We start from the raw sequence: 25,393 nt of genomic DNA, 5'->3' as shown, positions 1-25,393 counted from the left end.
TAAATTTCTGCTTCAGCTTCAAAACTCTTCACACGGTAGAGGAGCGTTGCTGCTTGGGCTGCCGTGGGGAGGAGCTTCTAGCTTCCTGTCCTTTCCCACCCCGCCAGCTCTGTTTCTGTGGGGAACCCCACAGACGGCCAGTCCACAGTGCACGACAAACCCACAGGGCAGTGACTGACCGCTGCTGTCGGTCCCGGTCCCCGTGGTGGGCGTGCGTCTCTGTTCCTGTGTGTCACCGGGGCTGCTCTGTGTACCGGCAGGGTCTGCAGTTTGGAACGAGCGAGCTGGAGGAGATGGGCGCCATGTTCTGCCTGGGCCTCCTCATCCTGGAGTTCAAGTCCACAAGCTGCCACCACCAGCTCCTGGCCAGAGCCGCAGCGGTGCTGAACACTGAGGACGGGGCGCTGGACTTCCACCTGCAGCGGTAAGATGCCCACAGGCGTGGGGCACATTGGGAGCTCTACGGCCCCCGTGCAGAGCGGCCATGTGAGGTCGGTGCGGTCGTGCCCACCGCCAAGCCGTGTGGGATGTCAGTCTCGCTGTGGACGGGAGGAGGAGGCCGCCAGCTGGCCCACGTGTGCTTGGCAGGAGACTTCCTGTAGGAGCCCTTGTATGTGTGTGGTGAACTCTCCTTCCCTGCGGTGGAGAGGGTGCGGCATAGGCACACGTGCACACCCACACGCCTCCACAATGCCTGTGGTGCTGTGTGTACACAGCTGGCAGTCTGGAGCCAGCGATGGTGTGTGTAGACAGCCAGCAGTCTGGAGCCAGCAGTGGGGTATACACTTCTGGCAGTCTGGAGATAGTGGTGTTACAGGTACACAGCTAGACTGGAGGCCCTGATGGTGTGTGCACACAGCCAGTAGTCTGGAGCCAGCGATGTTGTGTGTACTCGTAGCTAGCTGTCTAGAGGCAGTGGGCTGTCTGGAGCCAGCAATGGTGTCTGGAGGCTGCAGACAGTGATGTCGTGCATACACCAGTCAGCCATCTGGAGGCAGCCATGGTGTGTGTGTACAGCCGGCTGTCTGGAGGCAGCCATGGTGTGTGCACAGCCGGCCAACTGGAGGCAGCCATGGTGTATGCACAGCCGGCCGTCTGGAGGCAGCCATGGAGTGTGTGTGCACAGCCGGCTGTCTGGAGGCAGCCATGGTGTGTGCACAGCCGGCAGTCTGGAGGCAGCCATGGTGTGTGCACAGCCGGCTGTCTGGAGGCAGCCATGGTGTGTGCACAGCCAGCCGTCTGGAGGCAGCCATGGTGTGTGCACAGCCAGCCAACTGGAGGCAGCCATGGTGTGTATGTGCACAGCCGGCCGTCTGGAGGCACTGATGGTGTGTGCACAGCCGGCCGTCTGGAGGCAGCCATGGTGTGTGCACAGCCGGCCGTCTGGAGGCACTGAGGGTGTGTGCACAGCCGGCCATCTGGAGGCAGCCATGGTGTGTGCACAGCCGGCCGTCTGGAGGCACTGAGGGTGTGTGCACAGCCGGCCGTCTGGAGGCACTGAGGGTGTGTGCACAGCCGGCCGTCTGGAGGCAGCCATGGTGTGTGCACAGCCGGTCGTCTGGAGGCACTGAGGGTGTGTGCACAGCCGGCCGTCTGGAGGCACTGAGGGTGTGTGCACAGCCGGCCGTCTGCAGGCACTGAGGGTGTGTGCACAGCCGGCCGTCTGGAGGCACTGAGGGTGTGTGCACAGCCGGCCGTCTGCAGTGATTGCTGAGGCGCGATGGCAGTCCACCCCCCCCATTGTCACACAGCAGTGTCCCTTCTCCATGGACCAGGCGCCTGAAGATGAGTTGGCCAGAGAACCTGCTTGCTGCTGGTGCAGGCAGGGCCAGACGGCGGGGACTGTGAGGGTGGTCAGTGAGCGCAGATTCTGGGGAGAAGGAGGGACCGTGGTGCAGACAAGGGGTGGCAGGAGTGGGCGGCTGGGAGAGGCCAGGTCTCCGCCTGTACCTGGAGCAGCAGGGCAGCGAGGACTGGGACTGCGAGGGGGCGGAGTCTGCAGGCTGAGGAGGGGCTTTGCATCCTGGGCTGCAGGGGACGCAGGGCGGGACGTTTGTCCTGGGTCATTTTGAGGTCATTTCCATGCACGTCTCGCCCGCTGCTGTCAGGCTGCTGTTCCAAAGCCCAGGAAGAAAGATCTAGCGGCCGCTGTCCATGCTGCTCTGTGTGGCCTGGCTTCCCTGGGGCCTAATTCCCCTGGGCTGTAGGAGCACCCAGACCCATCCCTCCCTGGTGGTCAGAGCCCCTTGTTGGTCCCCCACACCCTGAGCACCTGCCTGCTTTGTGTTTCAGACTCTGGCCTGCTGGGATGTGCATTGCCCCCTGCCGCCCTGGGCAGTCCCTCCTCTTACCCTCCTCATCCTCTCTCCTCTGCTGCTCACGGAGTTTATGATGAGCAGAACCAGGGCCGCGTGCCCTGTCTGAAGTGACTGTGTTGCCGGCCTGATCCCAGGCGGGGGCTGGGCGGGGGTTAGTTGCCTATAAACCAGACCAAGAAGGAACCCTGCTGGCACCAGGCATCTGGTTATAGCACACAGGGCAGCTGATGTTTGCCACGAAGCCCTGTGTCATAACCGGGCGACCCCTGCCTCCCTCCCCCCCGGCCTCTTCTTGGTGTGACAGGGTCCCCCACCCTGCAGAAGGCTGCACAGGACTTCCTGGACAGGGGGCCTCCTGGGAAACTCTGCCTGGAATTGCGAGGATGCGCGCTGTGTCCAGGCCCGCCCCCGGTGCTGACTGCTGGCTGCACACCGTGCTGTGGGTGGCGTGCCTGGTGGCAACGTTTCAGGCCTGGGTTACACACAGACAGCGGGAGCGTCGGCAATGTCCCGGACGTCCCGCTGGTCAGGAGCCAGCGCGTCTGTGTGTGGGGTTTTCCTGGACGGCGCTCTGTCCCGGCTGCTCGCGTGAAAGCCGTCCGCAGACGAAGGCAGGCTTTTGATCTGCTCTCCTTTCTTCCCCCTGTCTCCTTCTGCTCCAGCTTAGCCCGGGAATAATTGTGTGTGCGCCACAGGAATGCTAAGTGGCAGCTTCAGGAGGCACCGTTTATCCATCCTGACAGGTCTTTTGCAAAGTCATTTAGCAGTTTTGCCAAGTCAGCCACTGTGGGTCTCAATTTGCAGCCCTCCACGGCCTGGGGCTCTGCTCTGCGGAGCCTCCCTGTCTCCTGTCCTGCCAGTGAGAGCAGAGGCCGCCCTGGCGTCCGTGCTGGGCTCAGCTGCAGCCCCGTGGGTCACAGGCTCTGTGTCCCCCAAACCATCCTGTGGCTGGGGTGGCCCCTCACTGCCTCTGCACAGCCTGGGGTCACTTGGTTGTCGTCAGCTTGATGGGTGACCGAGACAACTGGACATGGGGCGGGCACTGGGCACTGGGTGAGATGCTCCCTGGGGAGCCGGCATCCCGAATGGGAGTGCTGGTGTGAGGCCCGATCCCAGCACACGCCGGGAGGCAGCAGGAGACGGCACAGGTGCTCGGCCTCTGCCACTTACCTCGGAGACCCAGACTGAGTTCTGCTCCTGACTTCTGTCTTCCCAGCCCCATTTGGGGACTGAACTGGTGGGTGGGAGACCTTTCTGTGTCTCTGTCTGTGCCTTTCAAATAAAGTAAAAAGAAACAAAGGAAAATTTAAAACATAGATATATATAGAATCAACACCTTCCATAGACCTTAAAAAACAATTATATTTTAATAATAAAAAAAGAGGGGCTGGCACCATGCTCACTTGGTTAATCCTGCAGGGCCGGTACCTCGGGTTCTAGTCCCGGTTGCCCCTCTTCCAGTCCAGCTCTCTGCTGTGGCCCGGGAAGGCAGTGGAGGATGGCCCAAATGCTTGGGCCCTGCACCCACATGGGAGACCAGGAGGAAGCACCTGGCTCCTGGCTTCAGATCAACGTAGTTCTAGCCGTGGTGGCCATTTGAGGGTGAACCAACGGAAGGAAGACCTTTCTCTCTGTCTCTCTCTCTCTCACTTTCTCACTCTATCTGTCAAATAAATAATAATAAAAAATACATTATAAAAATAATAAAAAAGATTTCTTTTTCATTTTTAAACATGTGATTTTATTCCTCTAAATAAGAAAATATAATTGGAAAAACACTAAAAGCAGCCATGCCTGTATTTGATCATCAGGACGATCGTTGTCAGTGTTTGTTGAAATAGCCCACATTAGTTCCCTGTGATTAAGTAGATGTGTACTGTTCTGAACAGTTTTCCTGCTGTGTTTATAAATCCTTGTTTTTGTATAATTTTTTTGTAATTTTTAAGTACAAATGAGAGCTGTTTGAATTTAGAATTTGATATTTTCTGATTTTGAACAGAATTCTTTATCATGTATTCTTTTCTTATACATTTCCTGATATTTTTAGCCACTATTTTGTTAATCATCATTTGAAAAATCTTTACTTAAAGTTAATTTAAATCATACATTAAAAGTAGTCGGCTTAGGTTTGTCGCACACATTGCAGGTAGTTTTCCTGCATGGTCACGGCCATTGGCTTTCACATTTCTTATGAGTGGTTTGGCGTTGACGGCTCCTGATCTAACAGACGTGGCCTCCAGCTTTTCCCGTTCCTTTACCTTTGACAAGCTTGTCTAGCAGCCTAATACCAAAGAATTCATGTCCAGTATGAACCTGAAATAATTTTCTGTTACCGAGTTCAGATAGGTATATTTATGATGAGTATATTTACATAGTATAACTTCTTTTACGTTTTTAGCATTGAATCATTTTGTATTTTAAATAATCTACCCTCTTATTGATTAGCAATAGCAGTGTATTATATATCAGAGGGATCTTTTTGCTTTTTTAAGAACTGTGACCTCCACTTTTCTTTTAAGATTTATTTATTTATTTAAAAGAATTGCAGAGAGGGAGAGAGAGAGACAGAAAGAGAGAGATCAGTCATCCATCCACTGGTTCATGCCCCAAATGGCCATGACTGCCAGGGCTGGGCCAGGCTGAAGACAGGAGCCTGGGATTCCCCTGGGTTCCCCACACGGGGGGCAGAGGCCCACGTACCTGAGTCAGCCATGCTGCTCTCCGGGCACAGTGGCAGGGAACTGGGTCAGACACGGAGCTGCTGGGACTGCCACCAGCTCCCACCTAGGAAGCCAGCACTGCAGGTGCCCGCTGTACCCACTGCACCACCCTGCCAGTCCCCCTGAGGGAGCTTCTAGGAGCTCCGGGGAAGTGGGCATCAGTGAAATGTCATGCATTTCTGATTTTTTAATTCCATTGTTTCGCACACTTTGTGAAGTCCCCTCGTGCACATATGTACTTGGGCATATTTTGGTTTTACATGCTGTTCCTTCTGTCTACCTGCCAGGAACACACGCACATATAACTAAAAATTCATCCATTTGAAGGGTGGGGACAGAGGGGAGAGAGGAAGTAGGGAGAGGGGAGGGAGGGAGAGGGAGAGAGAGAGAGAGAGAATCTTCCACCTGCTGGTTCACGCCCCAGTTGCCTACAACAGCCAGGGCTAGGCCAAGGCAAACCCAGGCTGAGTGGGGAACTCGGTCCAGGCTTCCATGTGAGGTGCAGGGCTCCAGGCCCTTGGCCCATCAGCACTGCTCCCCGGTGGGCATCAGCAGGAAGCTGGAGTCCTGAGCACATCTGGGCCCCAGCTCCCCGTGCTCGGATACAGGTGTGAGTATCCCAAGCGTCGTGACCGCTGCACGAAACGCCCGCCCTGCCAACTGTTACCGGTCCCGGAGGGGAGGACGGATGCCGGGGCGAGTCTCGTGGGTTCTTTTCCTCAGCTTAGTGTAGAAATAAAAAGCCAGGAAACAATCTGCAAAGAGACAGAAACTTGTTAGACAGAAGAGAAACTTATTTGATTGGCAGGCGACAGAGAACGCGTCTGGCCTGAGAGGAGCCCAGGCGGAGAGCCCGAGGGGGACGCGGGCTCTGAGGAGGTGTCCCGGTGTCTAAGGCGTCACTGTCTGCTCACTGGGTGGGGGTGCCCACTGGACGGGGTTTCTCACACGCATGTTGATTGGCTTGGGGCTCATGGAGGTAGCAGGTGGACGTGGGGATTTCCTGGAGGTGTCTGTCCTTAGGGCCCAGCCCCCTCCCCTGCCAGCTCTGGGTCAAAGATGGCAGCCACCTGGAGGTGTGGCTTAAAGCCCCAAGGTCACACAAGATAACCAGGGTCTCCTGGAGCCAGTCCCACTCTCCCCAGGGAGAGCCCCCTCCTCTGCCAGCTCTGGGTGGAAGATTGCACCCACCCAGGTGTGATTTAAGGCCGTGAGGTCACACACGCAGCACAGAAGCTATCAGTGGGAGAGATGCCAGTCGGTGTGGAGACAGCTTTCCAGCCGGCGGCCTGCTTGTGGAGGACGTCCTACCCGCGTCTGAGGGGCCACAGACCCCAGCCCCACTGCACGGCCTCAGTAACACATGCTTCTCATGATTAGCTTTATGATGTAATATACGGCCCTGCAAGCACTCCTCGTTAGCGTTTCCTTAGGGTCCTGCTTTGTCCTGTTCCTTCCTCATTTCCTGAAGGATCTGTGACCCACACTTTCTGAACTTGGCCTGTTGATGTTGGCTCACTCGGCTTTTCCGAAGTTGGGTGCTTCTTCCCCACCTGCTGAGGTCTCCGACATCCATCCATAGAGCAGTGCAGGGCTTCAGGCTTTATCGTCACGTGGTCCTTGGCTATGAGGCACTCCAAAGGGAAAATATGGCTATTTTGATGTAAAACATTTTACAATCCACATACCGTTTTTTCGTAACACACATTTGTATGTGGCCTTTTAAGAGCCTTTTTATGTGTCATGATATATTTTTGATCTCAACATTTCCAATTGTGTTATTGGTCTGAAAGTATTTTTCGTGAATGGTTGTCTTCTTGGTTAGAGAACTCTGGATTTTTTACATATTTAAAACTTCCAGACTCACTTGCCGGCCCTACCTGAACTAATTTCCTTTTGTCTGTTTTCTGGGCCCAACGACAGCACCATTCGTGTGTGCTGGACTGCTTTGTGGTTTCCTTTCCTTATCTCGTGGCCGTGGCTTCAGTTTGGGGACACTGCTGAAGGTGGTAGCTCCGGGCGCCTCGTGGGCCCGAGCGGAGCTTCAGCGTGGGCCTGACCCCAAGCCTCTGTGAAGTAGGTGGGGGCTGCGGCTGGGCCGTGGGTGGCCACGTCTTCCTTGAGCTGCTCTTCTGTCTCAGGTTATTATCAATCAGGATTTGATGGTGGACTTTCCTCAAAAAACACTGTGGTGTCTCTAAAAATGATTATTTCTTTGAGTTAATAAAGTCTTAAATTATGTAAATAGATTTTCCAGTGTTTAGCCATCCTTGAATTTCGAAGGAGAAGTCATTGATTATGGTCTGAAATACATGTTAGCCCAGAGATCGGGGCTCTGTGCTGTGAGCTGAGTTGTGTGCCTGTGTCTGTGAGGGATGAAGGCTGGGCTTAGACACATCGGCCTGTGCTTCGGAAGACCTTACATTTCCTGGAATTCATCTGCACTTTCAACACGCGCCCAGGACGTGTGCAATGATCTGTGGCCTGTTTATTTGAAAACAGTATTATTTTCCCATAAAGAACTACTTGTGGCGCACGGAATAGGAGCAGAGCCATTCTGGGCGATCTCCGTGCTCCGTGGATTACCTGCCCCGCGTCTCCACCCAACACCCTCTGTGCGTCTCGCCGCGCTGACTCATCTCCCAGCCGCCGGAGAACACCTGCAGAAACGTTTATGTTTTTGCTTTTGAAGTAAATAGATGTGTACACACAGCGTTTGTCTTTTAACCGATAGACAACGTTGTGCATATTCCTGGGTACCACGTGGCGCTTCGCTACAGGTACACGTTGGATCTTCAGACCCGTGTTCTAGCTCCTCACTCATGTACCATTTATTTATGGTGAACACATTCAGACTCCCTTCCTCTAGATTAAAACGAATGCGAGGGGAGCTCATTTCCTGTAGCCACCCTGCTGTGCGGCCAGAACTCCTTGCCCCAACCGTGGCCTGGGGCCGAGAATCAGCCTCGGCGCTCCGTCCCCCCGTGCCCCGCTCTCGCCCCGTCGGCTCTGTTACCTTTTTGAGAGATGTTCCCCAGATGCCCTTTGCCTGACGTCCTGGCACCTGGCTGCTGGCCGCTGGCCTCGAGGCCCGTGCCGGTCACCTCCCACGCCGCAGCAGGCGGTGCTGCGTGGGGGCCTCGGCCCGTGTCCCCTGCAGGGCGTCCCTGCTTCGCCAGCGCTGGCTGGGGCTGCTCGCTCCTCCCCCGCTTCTCTTCTGTCGTGGTTCATCCGTGCTCATCTCGGAATCAGGAGAGCCCTTCAAGGCCTTCGAGGCTCGTAATTCTCCGTGGTCCGGGGCCTGTGTGTGCTTGCTCCGTGTACCTCGTGGCTGGACGTGGTCCTTCCTCTCCCTCGTGGAGGGTGGCCTGTGTGTGCTTGCCTCCGTGTACCTCGTGGCTGGACGTGGTCCTTCCTCTCCCTCGTGGCGGGTGACCTGTGTGTGCTTGCTCCGTGACCACGTGGCTGGACGTGGTCCTTCCTCTCCCTCGTGGAGGGTAACCTGTGTGTGCTTACTCCGTGTACCTCGTGGCTGGACGTGGTCCTTCCTCTCCCTCGTGGAGAGTGACCGGGCGAGGCAGTGGAGCGTCTTCTGGAATTCTTGGTTATGTTTAGGCTTTCGCCATGCACAGAGCTAGGGAGGTGCAGGAGGAAGGTGTGGGGAGCCGAGGGAGGCTGGGGGTCCATGGATGTCCGCAGCCTTGCCTGGGAGTCGGGAGCCAGGGAGATTGGCACCCCAGGGGTCCCTGACGTCAGGACTGGGGACAGAGGCTCGCTGCGAGCTTCGGGGATCACCCCAGCTCCGTTTCCCTCAGTTCTGAGTGACGCACTTGGCGATTATGGTAGTACTTCTGCTTAGTTCTCTTCTGTCACCTTCATTCCATTCAAATTTTTAAAAAATAGTCCATAAATGTAGTAAAGAAAAAACAGCTCCAAGAGCAGAAATAGAAGGGCCAATCCAATATTTTTGGTATGAGTTTATGCTGAGTCTTCTGTGATTCGTAGATTACCGTAATGAAGACCCAGCGCTGTTATCTGTGCGGGCGAGGTTTGGTGACGCCGGGGTGCACCCGTGCGTGGGCTTGGTCCCTCCCTCTGGAGGGCAGCTCGCGGCGAGCAGGGAGACCCCGCAAACCTCCAGACCTCCCCTTTGATCCCGGGGCTCTTCCTGCAGAGCAAGCACCCCACGAGAAAAGAGACACAGAAACCGCGCGTGTTCATGGAAGCCACACTTACCCCCAAATATTCAAACTCAACTCGAATCCCTAGCAGCAGCGAGAGAGCCTTGTTGGTTAATTTTCCAGAATAAAACCGTGGAAATAATGGCCCTGCCAATGTCTACACAGCGCAATGATGCCGGTAAACACTTATGAGAGCCTCTCCCTGGGCCCGAGGCTGGGCTAGCCCTTGTCTAAGTATTATCTCACTTAATCATAAATAATCCTGTGTGCAGTCGCTATTATTGTCATTGCCTCTTACACACAAGGGAATTAAATGTCACGGAGATGAAGAAGTTTGGCAAATGCCATGCGTCTAGGGAGTGGCGGCAGGGTTTAAGTCCGCTGCTGTCAGCGCCTTGACAGTGAGCTTTGCAAGGAACAGGAAAGAACAGGATGAGGGCACCTGGTGATGTCCACACGCTCACTGACGTCAGCCGCACGCGGAGACGGCGCAGAGGGGGGCGTTCAGCGTACCACCACCTCCGGGTTAATCCGGCCAGGGTTTTCCTCTGCAGTTCCCGAGAGTACCTGTTGGGGGCGTGGTGCCGCCTGTGTGTTCGTGTGAGCTTCTTCCTTGGGGTGACTCCAGCTCCCCTCATTCTCCAGTGCCCTGGTTGTGTTAATCCTACTCAGAGGCCAAGGTCTGTGTCCCAGACTGGAGCGTGGCTGCCTGTGGAGATTACCACAGAAGAGGGAAACTGGTGGCAGGCGGGAGTGTGCCAAGCCTGTGTTCCCAGAGTGTCGTCCCCTATGACGCCAGCGAGGTAACCCCACAGACTTCCTGCTGCAGCTCGGGGGAGCCCAGGACTCCCAGCGGTGCCCCAGGTGTGCTTGGGTGATTCGCTCGTTGCCAGGCTGCACGGGAGTCCTGCCTCTGCACAGGCTCCGACAGCGCCTGCTGCCCCCTTGCCGTGAGGCCTTCAGTACCTGCGGACGGTTCCCAGGGCCCGGGAGGAGTCCAGGGAAGAAACCGCTCGTCCAGTCTCCGGCAGCACCTGTCTCGGTTGTTGTTAATTCTAAGAACAGGAAGCGAGTAAGAGCTCTGAGATCTTCCCCAACGGCAGAGGCTGCTTCTGCGGAAGCGGGTCTCAGACCGCGGGGCGCGCGTGGCCTCAGTTAATCCCGTGACTTTTCGCTAATCTGGGGGCACTGCCCTTCTCGCTCTCCTTGTCTAATCACGCTTCTGCTCACTCAGTACCCCGTCAGCCTCCAGCTGTTTCCAAGGAAGGAGCCTTCAGTGTGAGGGCTCGGAGCCACTTCACCTGGGGGAGGCCGAGAGGCAGATGTGGGGGCAGGAAGTGGAACTGTGGCCCAACCACAAGGAGAGGAAGGGCGGCGGGGGCCGGGAGGGAGCGGCCACACAGCCGAAACCAAGGGCGAGAGACGCCAACATGAAGATCCTTACGGAGCTGTAAAGGATCGCAGGAAGTGAACCTCCTTGGGTGTAAGCCCCGAACTTGGGTGACTGATGTGGAAGACAAAGGGTGGCTCTTAGGTTTCTGGGCTGTGTCCATCCTGTGTCTGATTTCTTCATCCTGGCCAAGGCCAAGCTCCCACACCAGGAGAGGAGCAAGCAAGGAGACCGCATGTGCTCTGCTGCCCTCAGGCAGGGGGCGTCCTGCCATGGTGCTGTTGTCCCCAAGTCCTCCGGTTAGCGCTCAGCCGTGCGGATCGCAGACACACAGGAGGCTCAATTCCAGTTCAGACAAGAGGTTCTGCGACTCCGGGGAGCCGGCCGGACTTCTTCATTCAGATTTCTCAGTTTGAAAATGGAAGATCCCATGGCCAGTGCCGCGGCACAATAGGCTAATCCTCCGCCTGCGTCACTGGCACTCTGGGGTTCTAGTCCCGGTTGCCCCTCTTCCAGGCCAGCTCTCCACTGTGGCCCGGGGAGTGCAGTGGAGGATGGCCCAAGTGCTTGGGCCCTGCACCCCATGGGAGACCAGGAAAAGCACCTGGCTCCTGGCTTCGGATCAGCATGGTGTGCTGGCTGCAGCAGCCACTGGGGGGTGAACCAATGGCAAAGGAAGACCTTTCTCTCTGTCTCTCTCTCTCACTGTCCACTCTGCCTGTCCAAAAAAAAAAAAAAAAGGAAGATCCCTGCATTCCGTCAGCCTGGACACCCTGTGCTGCTCCTGGGAGCTGCAGCCAGTGGCTTTCTCACGCTCCAGCCGTGGCAGTGGGGCCGCCACCCTGAGCTCAAGATGCTAAAAGCCAAGCAGCTGAATTACGCGGAGTGGCGCAGAGCTCTTATCTGATGGGATAAAAATTAAATTTTGCTTTGATTTTCCTGAGTAGATGATAAAGGACAGAAGTGACCATGCCCAGAGAACAGGAAGGAGTGACACACACGATGAGAGGACAGGAAGAGAAAGAACAGAGTTCAGAAGTGGGTGTCGTGGATTTCGGGAAATAACTCACGGAGGGAAGGAAGCCAGACCACTGTCCCACACGAGGAGTGGGGTCTGGAACGAGACGGCCTCCACATGGCAGCCTCAGTTGCACGCTTTGCTCTTCCTGGGGGTGGGCACGCCAGGAGAGGCAGCTTGGCCACGTTCGTGTCTTCAGATGGATGCGCCCGGTTCTGACCTCACGTGTGTCCTGGGGAGACGCACAGCGCCCTCGGTCAGGCGCCGGCACATCCCGGCCCTGCCGGCTCTCTCCGTGGTGAGAGAGGAGCCTGCTGAGAACACAGGTAACTTAGCTCCGCCAGCATCGCTTCAGCCAATGACAGTGCACAGCAGATCGGCGCCAGTGTGTTTGGGATGACGTCAGCATCGTGGCTTCACTGTGGCTTTGCACCGGGAGCTGGTGAGGTCCCTCTCTGTGCCGGTGTGCAGAGACAGAACCATGGAACAGAGCGCCCGGGGCTGGAAGTGTGATGATTTAGTACGCATTATCCTACAGCAAGCGGTGGGAAGTCGTGATCATTAATTGTTGTTTTATAGGCGAAAAACAGGCAGCTTAGAATGCTAAATGTTTGATCAAAGCCAAGTTGCTATGACACGGCTGATCAGAAATTCAAGCACAGGTCACTGAATCCAAATGGCTGCTCTATTATTTCCCTTGAAACATGCTGTACACGATGCTTAAAAATACATCCGTAAAGCAGTTTCCAGTGTGAAATGAAAAACCGAGGCCGCAGAACGTGTTCTGGGTCCATCGGAGTTGTTCCCTGAGGAGCTGGCTCCTGCTGAGTTCCCTCGGGCGGTCACAGCAGCCTCGCCGCTGGGGCAGGGCTGGGAGCCGCAGGGTCTGCACAGCCCAGCTGCCGAGTGGCCAGGCCTTGGGCAGAGCCAGCTGCCTGCTGCTGTCTCCCTCGCTGCTCTTGTGGGTCGGAGAGCATCCACCCCGCTCCGCACCTGGCGCGTGCACGGCCTCTCAGGCCGCAAGACGGCGTCTGTCGGAGCTTTGCCTTCTGCAGAGTTGATCTGCTTTTTGCAAAGAGGGCCTGGAGGATGTGGGTGGGCTGTGGTGGGAAAACAAATGCTGGGGGTTGGGTGTCCTTGGAGAGAACTCAGAGCTAATGGCACCCGGTTTATTGACATGTTCTGAGTTTTTGTTCCTATGAACTTTAAAATCTCCCGTAAACGCAGGCAGACGTGGTGCTGCGAGCAGCCGCCTGTGGCGTTTGTGTCTTGTCTGGGGTTGGTGCTTTGAGTCCTGGCTCCTCCGTTTCCCATCCGGCTTCCTGCTCAGAGCTGGAGAAGGCAGCAGCTGGTACCCAAGTGCTTGAGTCCCTGTCACCGCTGTGGGGGACCCAGATGGAGTTCTGGGCTCCAGCCCGGCCCAGCCCCTGCTGTTGTGGGCCTTTGGGGAAGGAACGAGCAGACGGAAGGTCTCTGTCTCTCTCCCTCTCCTTCTCCTTCCCTGTCACTCTGTTTTTCAAATAAATAAATGACTAAATAGAGCTTAATACGTTAAAAAATAAATGCCCACAAGTAGTTCTGAGAGATAGGTTGTTGTTCCCATCTTACAGAAGAGACACTGAGGCACAGAGCACTTAAGTAACCTGCGTGAGGTTTTCCGGCCCCTAAGTGCCGGCTGTGGGATTTCAGCCACGCTCCAAGCGCAGCACTCCAGGAAGACGGGCGCTGTGCGCGCCCACTCCTGCGCTTCTCCCCGCCGCGTGCTGCGCCCACCAGGTCCTGTCAGCAGAGAAGCTGCTGTGTGTGAGTCCAAGCAGGACTGGCGTGAAAGGGACCCCGAGGTCTGCTGGCCGCCGGTGCAGGCCGTGGGGACGGGGCAGCCGCTGAACTTTCCGGCCAAGGCCGGTGGTTTCCCGGGCCCGGCCAGGACTGCTGCGGTCTCTGCACTCCCAGGACACTCCTGCCAGTGCCTCCATCTGCAGTGGACGAGAGCTTTGCTGGCGCTGCCCTCGCCCACCTCTGCGGCCTGCAGGCAGGAGGGGCCCAGGCCCGCTGGAGGCTGGTGAGGGCCCTCCTGGCTGGCTGGCCCTGCCATCCACCTCAATGCCCTCCAGAGACGGGGCCCCTGCCTGGCTTCCAAGTTGACAGATTGATGAGGACCTCGTGTGGAAGCTTGGAGAAACAGGAATGAACAGCTGGCACGTGGCTGAGTCCCACGGAATGTTTTCACGTAGCCAGAGCAGCTGTCACGACTCAGCTTCGCCGTGGATAGAGAAGTCCGTGGCTTCCAAGCAGTGGTGTGCTTGCCACACAGGCCACCCGGGGCTGAGTCCCCGGGGAGCAGCGACAGTGACAGCTGCGCCTTCGCGGCTGTCAAGCTTCCTGTGTGCAGATAATGACAATCATCTCATTGCTTCTGCAACTCCTCCCTATGTTCAGGAGTTTCCATTTATGTTTAGAACGAGTGTACCGGGGCCCCGGGTGGACACTGCAATGGAGTGGGGGCCCATCTGTAGCCAGGCGGCAGCCCACACGTCTCGGGATTGCTTTCTTCCTTTAAGATTTATTTTTATTTCTTTGAAAAGCAGAATCATAGGGAGGGAGAGATAGAGAGAGAGAGAGAGCAATCTTCCATTCGCTGGTTCGCTCCCCAAATGGCCAAAACGGCCAGGGCTGGGCGAGGCAGGAACCAGGAGCTTCTTCCAGGTCTCCCTCGTGAGTGGCAGAGGCGGAAGCACCTGAGCTATTTATCTTCTGCTGCTTTCCCAGGCGCATTAGGAGGGAGCTGGATTGCAAGTGGAGTAGCAGGGACTCGAACCTGCACCCACATGGGATTCAAACCAGTGCCCATGTGGGCAGTGGCTTAACTACTAGGTCACAACAGTGGCCCGAGTCTTGGGAGTTATAGGAGATGACCCCAGGCAGGGTCTCCGTCCAGCAGATATTTTGTAACTAACTCCATGAGCAACTCTCAGCTTGTGTTTTCCCCAAGGACACAACATTTGTTAGCAGCAGATACAAGAATTGGGTCAAAAATATAAATTTCCTAAGGGAATTGGAATAGGAGAAACCAAAGCACGTGCAGTCCCAGGCCCTGCGTGACTGGAGCTCGGGGCCCCCCACCTGGGCCTGCAGTGCCGCTTGCCCGTGAGAGAGCTGCTTCCTGGCCGGTGCCTCCCCGCACTGCACAGAGAATGTGTTCAGCTGGGGGAGGAGACCGCAGGGTGCGCATCCCCTCAGCAAGGAGGCCGGCAACCTTGAACTCAGCTGTGGTCCCTCTCCACCTCCACCCTGCATTTTCTGACTCCTATCTGAGGCGCCCTGTCAAGCGTCACCTAAATTCAGCCAAGCGGGTGCGATGCTGCATCAGGAGGTCGTGGGACAGAAGGTCAAGGGACGTCACTGTGTCTGCAGAGAGGGGCGTTGCCGGAAATACCCCAGGTTCTCCTGGGAGAGAATGCCCACAAAACGGTGTCACTGGAACTTTATCCAGGTACCCTTGACCTGCAACAAAGCGCGGGCAGGTTTGGGCGTGGAAGCAGATACTCTGACAATTCATGGAGAATGAAATTAAAGGAGTTTATTTTGCAGCAAAAATGTTTGCAAGTATGTGCATAGAAGGGTTTTCTGAAAGTTCATTGAACGTGTGTATTATGAAAAACCCAGGCATGGATTTCAAAGTTTTGGGCATCAAAATAAGCTTATGTTTGATTTCATTTTCTCCACAAACTTTTTGAAGTCCCCGTGTACGAGTCTGTGAAGCCATGACCACCAGCAGTCACCTGCTTCCGTCACCTCCCAGATCTCCGTGCCTCCCTGTGATCTGCTGTACGCCCCGCCGGTGTCCACAGACAACCGCTGATCTGCTTCCTCTCAGTGAACGCTGGCCTGCGTTTTTTAATGGATCGAAATGAAATCCTGCAGCACGCACTTTGAAAGCTGTCTTTCCCACTGAGCAGTGATACTGAGGCTTGCTCATGTCCCAACCTCTTTATTTTATTGTACTTTTTTACGTGGTTACCGGCTGGTAGGTTGAAGATGTGCAGAAGGAGTTATTTCCAGGGACTTCAACACTCAGTTCTCTGACAGCCCGAGAAGGCGCTGCCCTTAGATGTTTTTTTACTGGTTTCCTCTCTGCCCGGCGTACATTCCCGATGATGGCTGCATAGCTGGCTCCTCTTTGACATTCGAGTCTCAGCTTACGTGTCGTGATCTCAGTTTAAATTTCACCATCTCAGCAAGGCTTTTCGTGACCACATTACCTAGAGTAGCATTCCAGTCCCTGTCACTGTTCCACCTCTAACTTCAATGACCCGTCTCCCCCATCCACCCGAACGTAGAGGCCATGGAGAAGAAACTGTGTCTGTGTAAAGCTGACTCCGTGGAGCTGATGATAACACCCAGTGCATGTGCGGGGATCAGTCAGCAAATGAATGAATAAATGTTTGTCAGTCTTCTCCTAGAATGCTCCTGGGAACATGCGGGGACTAGGACTGAGCAGTAGCATGTAGCAAGTAGCAGCAATGCAAGTAACAACTTGAAAGAATACATTCAAAGTATGCAAATTAATGGGTCTTTTTACATGGAGAGGATGATTCCTAACAGGGCTTCTTCTTCTTCTTCTTTTTTTTTTTTCTTTTTTGACAGGCAGAGTTAGTGAGAGAGACAGAGAGAAAGGTCTTCCTTCCGTTGGTTCACTCCCCTAATAGCCACTACAGCCGGCACGCTACGCCAATCTGAAGCCAGGAGCCAGGTGCTTCCTTCTGGTCTCCCACGTGGGTGCAGGGCCCAAGGACCTGGGCCATCCTCCGTTGCACTCCCGGGCCACAGCAGAGAGCTGGGCTGGAAGAGGAGCAACCGGGACAGAACCCGGCGCCCCAATCAGAACTAGAACCTGGGGTACTGGTGCCGCAGGCGGAGGATTAGCCAAGTGAGCCATGGCGCCAGCCCCTAACAGGGCTTCTATAGGTCCTGTCCTATTTAATAGTTTCTATATACTAACAAATAGCTGTAACTGTAGAAATAATGATCATCTCTTTCTGTATAACAGGACACTATCGCACATGAAAAGGATATATTTGATGTTTACAGATTGAGGTGATGGGTGATGTAAGCAGGATGACACTAGCTGAGGATAAGTTACACTCACGGAGCGCTGTCCTGGGCAGAGGGCATTGTCGGTTTGGGGGTGGAGGGGCTCAGTGTGCCAAACCTGCCAGCCCAGGGCCTTTTAGAAATCAAAGCCCAGAACTGGATGGGGAAGGGCATCTTTCTGCTGCATTCTGGTCAGCACAGATCCTGGCATTTATGGCTCATTCCTGAGTGTCGCGGATGGAAACGGGTTCAGCGCGTTGCCTGCAGAGTGCCGAGAGGACTGGAGAGCAGCGATGTAGAGAGTGGTGGACGGAGTGGCTGGTGTCGGTGTGCTGCCGCCTTCAGACAGGCCCAGTGGAAAGAGCTTGAAACAGGGCTGGCTCCCAGCGCGGGCTAATATGATCAGTCTCCATTATTGCCTGCTGCGCAGCCCGAGATGCCTCAGGACAGTGATCCCTGCGTGACTGCGGGCACACGGAACGTTCAGAGAGGGCCTTGCGGAACACACTGAAGGCAGAAACTGTGGCTTGAGTGACAGCGCGGTTGGAGTCTGTACCGACTCTGACACATAAATAACCCTAATCAAGAGAGCCATTCATTATCACTAAATTCATCTGGGATGAGATTTGGTCCATCTGCTTTTAGAAACAGGTGACACCTGACTCTTCCCTACGTTCTTCTTTGACATGAGCAGCTCGTTGCAGAGGTAGATTTGAAGCGTGGCTGCTGGGCAGGGACATGGATTTGTTTGAAAATTTGTTTTTCACCATGAGGGTGACAAAGGAAGATGGGTTTGTTGCTTGCTTGTGTTTGCAAAGAAGAGTGATTTGTAGTAGGAAGGTGGTGACCTGGAGGCCCTGGTTCACGGCGTCTTAATCCCACAGTCCAGGGTGCTGTCCACCGGCACAGGTGCTGAACTGAGGAGCACGCGAAGGGTTTCTCATATCATTCATTCAAAGAAGCGGCAGGTGGTAAGATAAGCCTGCCCAATTGATTTCCTTAGGAATTCTATTTTTCAAAATTACATTATTACTCTGGGGAAAGCAGGAGCTATTGCTGTGTCTTTCTTTTATAGAGACATTTATTTCAAATTGTAAAAGGACGCAACAGTAATCCACATTAAATAGTAGGCTGCCTTTTTTTGGACAATTTTCTGTATTAGAAAGAAGTGGAGACAAAGGAAGAACAAGGCCATATTTGTTACGTGACATGGAAGCAAAGCCGTCTCTGAATAATACTGCTGTGTGTATTCCTGGGGGTACTGGCAGTTCCTTATAAGGCAAATGAATATTTCAGCTAAAGTTTGCAAGCAAGACACAAAGCTAATTACAAAATACACTTGTGTCCTTCAGAACCGCAGGAGGCAAGAGTGAGCTTGTGGAGGCATGTGGCAGCCGGATTCCGGGGGGCGGTCCCCTCACGCGTGTTCTCAGACCTTCCAGTGTGCGATGGTTATTTTTCAGCTCTCAATTAGTGAATCATTTTACATTACGTGAAAGAAAACGATATTTTGTTTTTCTGCATTGGCTGATGACTGGGCGGAGAAAATCGGATTCCCGAAAGGCATACGTCTACACTACGCAGCAGAGTCTAAGACAGTCCTGCAAGATGCTTCCGGATGTTTGAAGGGAAAGAGGAAAGGGGCCGCAGGCAGGGAGCAAACCGAGGTGGGTTCCACACATCATAAAATCTGTGGATGCGAAAACGAAGCGAACAAACAGGATCCCAGACAGGAAGTCCTTGGTGAAGGTCAGCTCTCTTCTTTCCTCCCTCCTGCCTGAGGGTATCTTGGAAAATATTAAGGGACATTATGCTAATCCTTAATGGGCCGCACTTTAGCTATAAACCCACCCATCTTCTCGACAAAGTGCAGCAGGATTCTGTGCAGACAACATCTGGACAGGTGGACAGGCCGTCTTTACAGGGGCCTGGCCCCTCCCGTTGTCAGCACTTAACGTGACTCCCGAAAGCATTTTCCCCTTCAGAGGCTGACGCATGGTGCGTCGTCACTGCTCACCCCAAACAGCCACTGCAGGGCTGCCCCTCCCTGAATAGACTGGACCCGATGAGGGTTGTCAGCCTGGCCTGAAGCAGTCTGTGTCTTGGCGTCCAGTAGGTGGCCTGTGGCAAGGGGATGCCGGCCCAGACGTCAGTGAGGGCACTGTCACAGGGTGAGATTCACAGCAGCAGGGCAGGACGGGAGGCGGCCTGGGTGGAGCAATGGTCCGAAGACAACTCCGAGCTTGGAGAGGCGGGGCAGATCCCAGCCGGGAGGAACGTTTTTTCCTGGGGCCCTGGGTCTCTAGACGGAGGCCTGTCCACCAGGGGCTGCAGCTGCGGGCAGAGTGATGCACCTCGCTGTCTCTGGCCAACTGCTGAGCTGGCGATGCCACCATCTGCCTGAACACAAACAGCGGCCCAGGAAAGGGACACAAGTTTGAAGCCGCTGGGGCCAGGCTCCCAGGGCCCGGAGGGGATGCAGAGAGATGGACAGAGCTGACGCGAAGGAGACCTGCACGGCACGTTTGCACGCGGGCTCACCTGCTCTCACACACTGCTTCCTCCTCCTGCTCCGCTGCTGCCGATCACAGACGAGGACGCCGAGTTCGGGATGGTGAGACGGTGGCGCCCATTTAAAGGAGGATCTCTGACTCCAAGCCCCTTCTCTCTCTCCTCTACCAGACTCCTACTCCTGCCTTTCACACCAGCGGCACAGAAGCGGGTTCCCATGGGAGACACCCATGGCAGGACAGTCCTGCCTCACTGGGAGGCCGGTAGGTTCCGCACAAGCGCTGAGTGCAGCTTCCTGGGCCCGGGCCCATCCCACTGCCCTCCATCGTAGGAGTCTCTCTAGGATGCCCACAGATGCAAAGGGGGCTTGAGCCCAGTGTTCTGGGAGCCAAGTGCGGATGTTCGCTGTGCAGGTGTGGGCAGCTCACTCCTGGAAATCACCGACGTACTCAGCATGTCACTTGTGCAAGCGACTTGGACTTCCTGTGGGCTCCTCTTGTGATGTGGGACAGAAGTCACCGCTCTTAAGACTTCACCAAAAGACTCTATAGTTTTTTTTTTTAAAGATTTTATTTATTTGAGAGGTAGAGTTACCAACAGAGAGAGGGAGAAACAGACAGGAAGGGCTTCCATTCACTCTCTAAATGGCCGCAATGGCCAGAGCTGGGCCCATCCGAAGCCAGGAGCCAGGTGCTTCTCCTGGTCTCCCATGGGGTGCAGGGCCCAAGCACTGGGCCATCCTCCACTGCCCTCTTGAGCCACAGCAGAGAGCTGGCCTGGAAGAGGGGCAACCAAGACAGAATCCAGCGCCCATGTGAGATGCCAGCACCACAAGCAGAGGCTTAGCCCACTGAGCCACACTGCCAGACTCAAAAACTTTCTTTTAAAGTAATAAAGTGGGGAGATAAACAGATGGAGTATTAAAAAGCAGAAAGTCAAAGTATTGTCAACTGCAAGTGATGTATCTTTCATATTTAAAAAATATCTGTATTTAAGCCTTCATCATTCAATTAATTTCAACCTTACAAAAAACTTGTAAAAATATTCCTATACCTTCATGACTGAAATGCTAGTCTGCTGTCTCACTGTGCTGTCTCCCCTCCTCCCTCACACTCACGCTCTCACAGGAACACCTTAATTTTTCCTGAGTCATCCAGGTGTAAGTTGCTGACGTAGTACAAATTTAGCCCTCGATATTTCAGTTGCACTTTTTAAAAGCAAGGACATTCTTGTGTATCAGCACAGTATCATTAGAAATCAATTATAACCCACACTCTAAAAATAATGCAGAAATGATTCAAGTTTTTCAGTGGTTCCGATGTCCTTTATGGCAGAAGAGGAAATCCTTGGGTACCGGGCCATCAGAACACAAGTCGCGTGGTTTCCTGTCTTCTGGGTCTCCTCCAATCCAGTCTGGAAGAGCTCTGGGGCCTCACTTGACCTTCCACGACCTTTGTTGTTTTTTTTTTTAAAGATTTATTTATCTATTCATTTACTTATTTGAAAAGCAGAATGTTAGGATGGGGGAATGGAGAGGGGGAGAGGAAGAGAGGGAGAGAGACAGAAACAGAGAAAACCTCATTTGCCAATTCACTCTCCAAATGGCCACAGTAGCCGGGGCTGAACCAGGCCAAAACCAGGAGCCAGGAACTCCGTATGGGTTTGTCACGTTGGTGGCAGGAACCCAAGTGCTCGACCCATCAGCTGCTGCTTCCTGGGCAGGTTACCTGGGAGACGGTTTGGAAGCAGGGCAGCCAGAACTTGAAGCAGCTCTCGCATGTGGGATGGGGGTGCCCCATGGCGGCTCGACCTCTGCTGCGCCCCAGTGTCCCCCCACACTTGTTGGTTTTCAGACCAGTTCTTTTGGGTGGCGTCTCGGTTTGGGTTTTCCTGGTGTTCTCTTTGTGGCTCAGCCGAGGCTGTGAGAGTCTGGGGTCAGTGCCGCAGGGCAGGCGGCCATGTCTCTCCGTTTCATCCCCAGGGCATCTGATGTCTGTCCCACCGGAGGATGCTCGCCCATCTCTTGTTCATGGCCCCGTCTGCCAAACTTCTCCACCGCCAAGTTCTGATTTCCCTTTAAATTCCTCAGCCTGAAGCCCACAGTGCTCACTGGGTGTCAATGAGGCACTCAGCAGGTGGCGTTCTGCCTGAAGCCGTCTCTGTCCCGGAAGCCCAGTGGTCACTCCTCGGCTGCATTCCTCCCATTTACAGTTGGTGCCCTGCTGAGTGTGTTCCTGGGGGTCAGCACCACTGTTACAGCCCCTCAGCCTCACTCACTGCAATGCTGAAGTTGGCCCCGGTGGAGGGGGCGCCCTCCAGCCCCTGGCTTTGAGGAGAAGTCAGAATTCTCTGCACAAAGCCGCCTTTTCTGTGACAGCAGCGGGTTCTCCATCCACCCGTCCTTTCCTGGCTCAGCTCTGGAGTCGCCCGCTCCTCCAGGGACCCCGCTTCTTTCTGTGGAGGTGGTGTGTGCACCCCGAGACCTAGGGGTTCGGCGCGTGTGTCACTCTCTCAGCAGGCTGGCCAGGCGTGTGCACAGACCCGGCCGCCGTCCCCCCTTCAGGAGGTCTTCCTGTTGGGCCCGGAGGCAGCATCGCAGTGCCGCTCCTGAGATGCGTCTGTAAGCGATGACCACAACTGCGGGGCTGGGCTGGGAGAAACCAGGGGCCAGAGCACAGGGGCGAGGTCTCCCCAGGCCCTCTGCTGCTCCCAGCTTCCTCCGCTCCTGCTGGGTCCTCCTCAGAACCCCCAGGGGGTCTAGTTCAGATGCAGGGTTTGGCCAAGTGGACTTTCCAAGGGCACGTGCCGCTGTGTGCCCTGATGCACAAGGCGTCGCAGGCTCAGGGGTCCTGCGGGAGGCTGTGACCGAGCGTCCCGACCCCCAGAGGAAGGAAGGGCGGGACGAGCTTGCCACAGCTGCACCTCCTCAATCCTGCAGGACTCCCGGGTGTGGGAACAGCTCAGCCTCCTGAAGGAGGCCCAGCCTCGCCTCATTCGCATCCCTTTCACCACAGCCTCTTTAACTGTACCTGCTTTGAAAAGCAAATGATGGCTTCTGCTGTGGCAGGGAGCACTTTGTGAAGTTAGGAGTGCAGGGTCCCGGAAGGGGGAAGAAGGACATCTTCTCACGTTTGGTGCTTGTGGAGTGGGTGTGTGCGCGTGCGTGCGTGTGTATGTGTGTGTGCGTGCGCACGGGGTGGGGTATTGGAGAGGGGGTGGAAGGGGAAATGGTGACTCCAGTTGGCTGTGCTTGTGATTCTGAACGTGGACTTCTCAGAGGTCCTGCAATTGCTTCAACAAACCCGTGGAGGAGTCCATGCCTGTGTGAGTTCCGGCGCAGGTGTGCGAAGTGTGGGTGGGCCTGTGAGACCAGCGGCTGGGAATGACCCTGCGTGTTGAACAATCTGAAGAAGAGATAGGGAAGGGAGCCAACCAGAGCGCTAAAGCAAGTCTCTCCCCTGGTCCCTCTCCCCCACCTCCCCTCCCTCCCTCGACCCTCTCCCCTCTCTCCCTGCATCTTTTGTGTGGATTCAGCACTACAAGGTATCACTAAACCGCATCACTGCTTTCTCCAGAGTATAGCCCGAGTTAAACAAATGCAAATGTAGTGTATGGGAAAGAGTGAGACAGGAGTAAAGCGATTTGTTTTTTAGTCTTGAAAACTTCCGTCTGGCGAGTAAGCTGTGAGACTTACACAGTCAGTAAAGCAGTGGTAATCTATGACACGGGCGCTACGCGACTGACAGCCCTTCCTGTGGACAGATGAAGGTCACCGAGCCTGCTGGGGGCAGCTCTCCAAAGGCAGCCCTATTGATTTGCTTTACTTGCTGTTGTGTACCCATCCTCTTAAATAGTTCGGGACGTGTAGTAGGTGCCCGATAAAGATAAATCTAGGATGGGTAAAGGGATCGAAGCGCTGGTGTCCGTTTGTCTTCTTGCATTGCTCCGCTTCTCGCTTCAGAAGTAAGACCGACTCCACTTCCTCCTTTCCCACTCGGGTCCTGTCTCACGGCCGTCCCTCAGTGGGAGCCACTCCTGCAGGGACGCTTCCTCCCGGGAGTCCTCCCTGCGCTCCGCTCTTTGCATGGAGTAGCTCCTTGCCCCCCACCTGTGAGCCCGGGACGCTGTCCCTTGCCCCCAGGCTTTGCTGGGCTTGCCTCTCCCTCCGCTTGCTCCACCTGCTGCAGGCTCCTAGTGAGCGTTCCCTGGTTCCTCTCCCCTTTCCTGGGATGATCTCATCACGGGATCCGTACCTGGACTGTGGTCATTGCTTAAAGCCTCTCTTTCAAGACAGTGAGTGTAGCTGGGGAAGTAATGTAACCCAAGGCCTGCACCCCAGGTCGCCCAGGAGGAGGAAGGATCAAAGGCTCCCTGGATGGTGGGCCAGAGACAGGACGTAAACCCAGGGGCTGCAGAGTCTCAGCGGGGATGACCGCGCGGTGCTCCACGGGGTGACTTGGGGAGATTCCCCAGGTAGGCGGGGGCCCGTGCTGCCAGCCGTGGACGCTGATTGTGGCAAATGCACTCTGCTTCCCTGGTTACTGTTTTACCTGCATGGACTAGCAGAAGAGCAGACGGCCGCTGGCCCTGGTTCTCACGAACATCGCACCGCGGAAAGAGTGCGGGCTCCCTGTGAACCGCTGGCGTGACCCCAGGTCTCCGTTGCAGGGTCCCTGTCTGTGGAGCGGGGAGCATTAATGGCACTGTGCCGCGGAGTTGGCACTCAGGGTCTCTGTGCCTCCTCACTTGTTGAACGGGTACCATACATAGTTTCAAACTCACACGGTTACTGCGGGGTTTCCACGTGCGGTGCTGTGTGCACGGTGAGCTCTGTGTGTGAGCTCTCTGCATGTCTGGGCACATGGTCATGGTCGGCACTTAGTCTTGAGACGCAACGAGGCAGCCGCTCGGTCTATGCCTAGTGGTGGTTATGGGGAGGGGAGCCTTCTGCAGCTCTAACTCGCTTTCTTCCAAGTCGCGTATTACCTAATTCATGCTTGCCGTGTGCAGCCCTCGGAGCACTGGTGTGCGAGCATCGTCACCGCGTCTCCGGGCGCGCTCAGCGGATCGGAATTCTCGCGGAGCACATCGAGGTGTCTTAGCGCTCAGAAATCCAGCGGCGAAGGAGAGAATTCAGTGAGGGTCACTCCCCGTTTGGTTTTCATAAGCACTTTCCTTGTTGTATGTGGACAAGTCCATGACAATCATATCACTGAAACCTCCTCTCGCATCTCATCCTTTGGAGGTAAATTTAACAATAAGCTGATTCTTTTTAAAGTGGAAAATGCAATAATGCCACACATGAGGTCTAAAATGCAAGGTTCAGTTTCAATCAGAAATAAAACTAATTTAAAATTGACTTATTTGAGAGGCAGAGAGAAAGAAGAGATACGGAGAGGAGGAGAGAAAACTCTTCCATCTGCTGGTTTACTCCCTCAATGCCTACAGGGAGTGGGTCCGGGCCAGGCCAGGCCAAAGGCGGTACTGGGATCTCACTGGGTCTCCCACGTGGGTGGCAGGGACCCAGGCACTGGCCCTTGCGTTCTGCCTCCCAGGATGACCTCTAGCAGCAAACTGGGATCAGAGCAGAGGCAGGACTCGAACTCAGGACTCTGATTTGGGATGTGGGTGTCCCAACCAGTGTCTCCACTGCTGAGCCAAAGCCTGCCCCTAAAATCAAGTGTTAAATAACTTGTACCAATTATTGACTGGGAAAAGTAATATCTGTATGTTTTATGAATATTCTTGAAGGGTATGATAAATTGACTTTATATCACAATTTATTGATAAAAGATAAATGTTTTTACTTCAATTGAATTTTTTGTCACAAAATTTTTTAAAATTATTACACATTTTATAGAGGATTAGAAGAGGTAAATTTGAAGCTTCTTGACACAAGGAAGTGACGAATGTTTAAGGAGCGGGAAAGGCTAATTATCATAAGTCAGACCACTGCATCTCGCATGCGTGTATCAGAACACACACTGACGGACAGCCGTGTGCAGTTACATGTCAATAAACATGTAGGACAGCTGTGTGCAGTTACATGTCAATAAACGCGTAGGACAGCTGTGTGCAGTTACATGTCAATTAACACGTAGGACAGCTGTGTGCATTACATGTCAATAAACACGCACGTAGGACAGTCTGAGAAGTCCTAA

The 25,393-nt window shown here is 54.7% G+C and overlaps 1 protein-coding gene across 1 annotated transcript in view; it reads left to right on the top strand.

The window, feature by feature from the left end:
- AGBL1 (AGBL carboxypeptidase 1) overlaps positions 1-25,393 on the top strand; it is a 636,726-nt gene that overhangs the window by 461,077 nt on the left and 150,256 nt on the right. The window contains exon 22 of the mRNA XM_070053460.1: positions 261-424. Within this exon, the coding sequence (XP_069909561.1) occupies positions 261-424 (164 nt within the window). The remainder of the gene's footprint in view (positions 1-260; positions 425-25,393) is intronic.

The sequence above is a fragment of the Oryctolagus cuniculus genome, chromosome 12 (genome assembly GCF_964237555.1).
Source record: "Oryctolagus cuniculus chromosome 12, mOryCun1.1, whole genome shotgun sequence".
In the NCBI taxonomy this organism is placed as follows: Eukaryota; Metazoa; Chordata; class Mammalia; order Lagomorpha; family Leporidae; genus Oryctolagus; species Oryctolagus cuniculus.
This window is presented reverse-complemented; position numbering and strand designations above follow the sequence as displayed.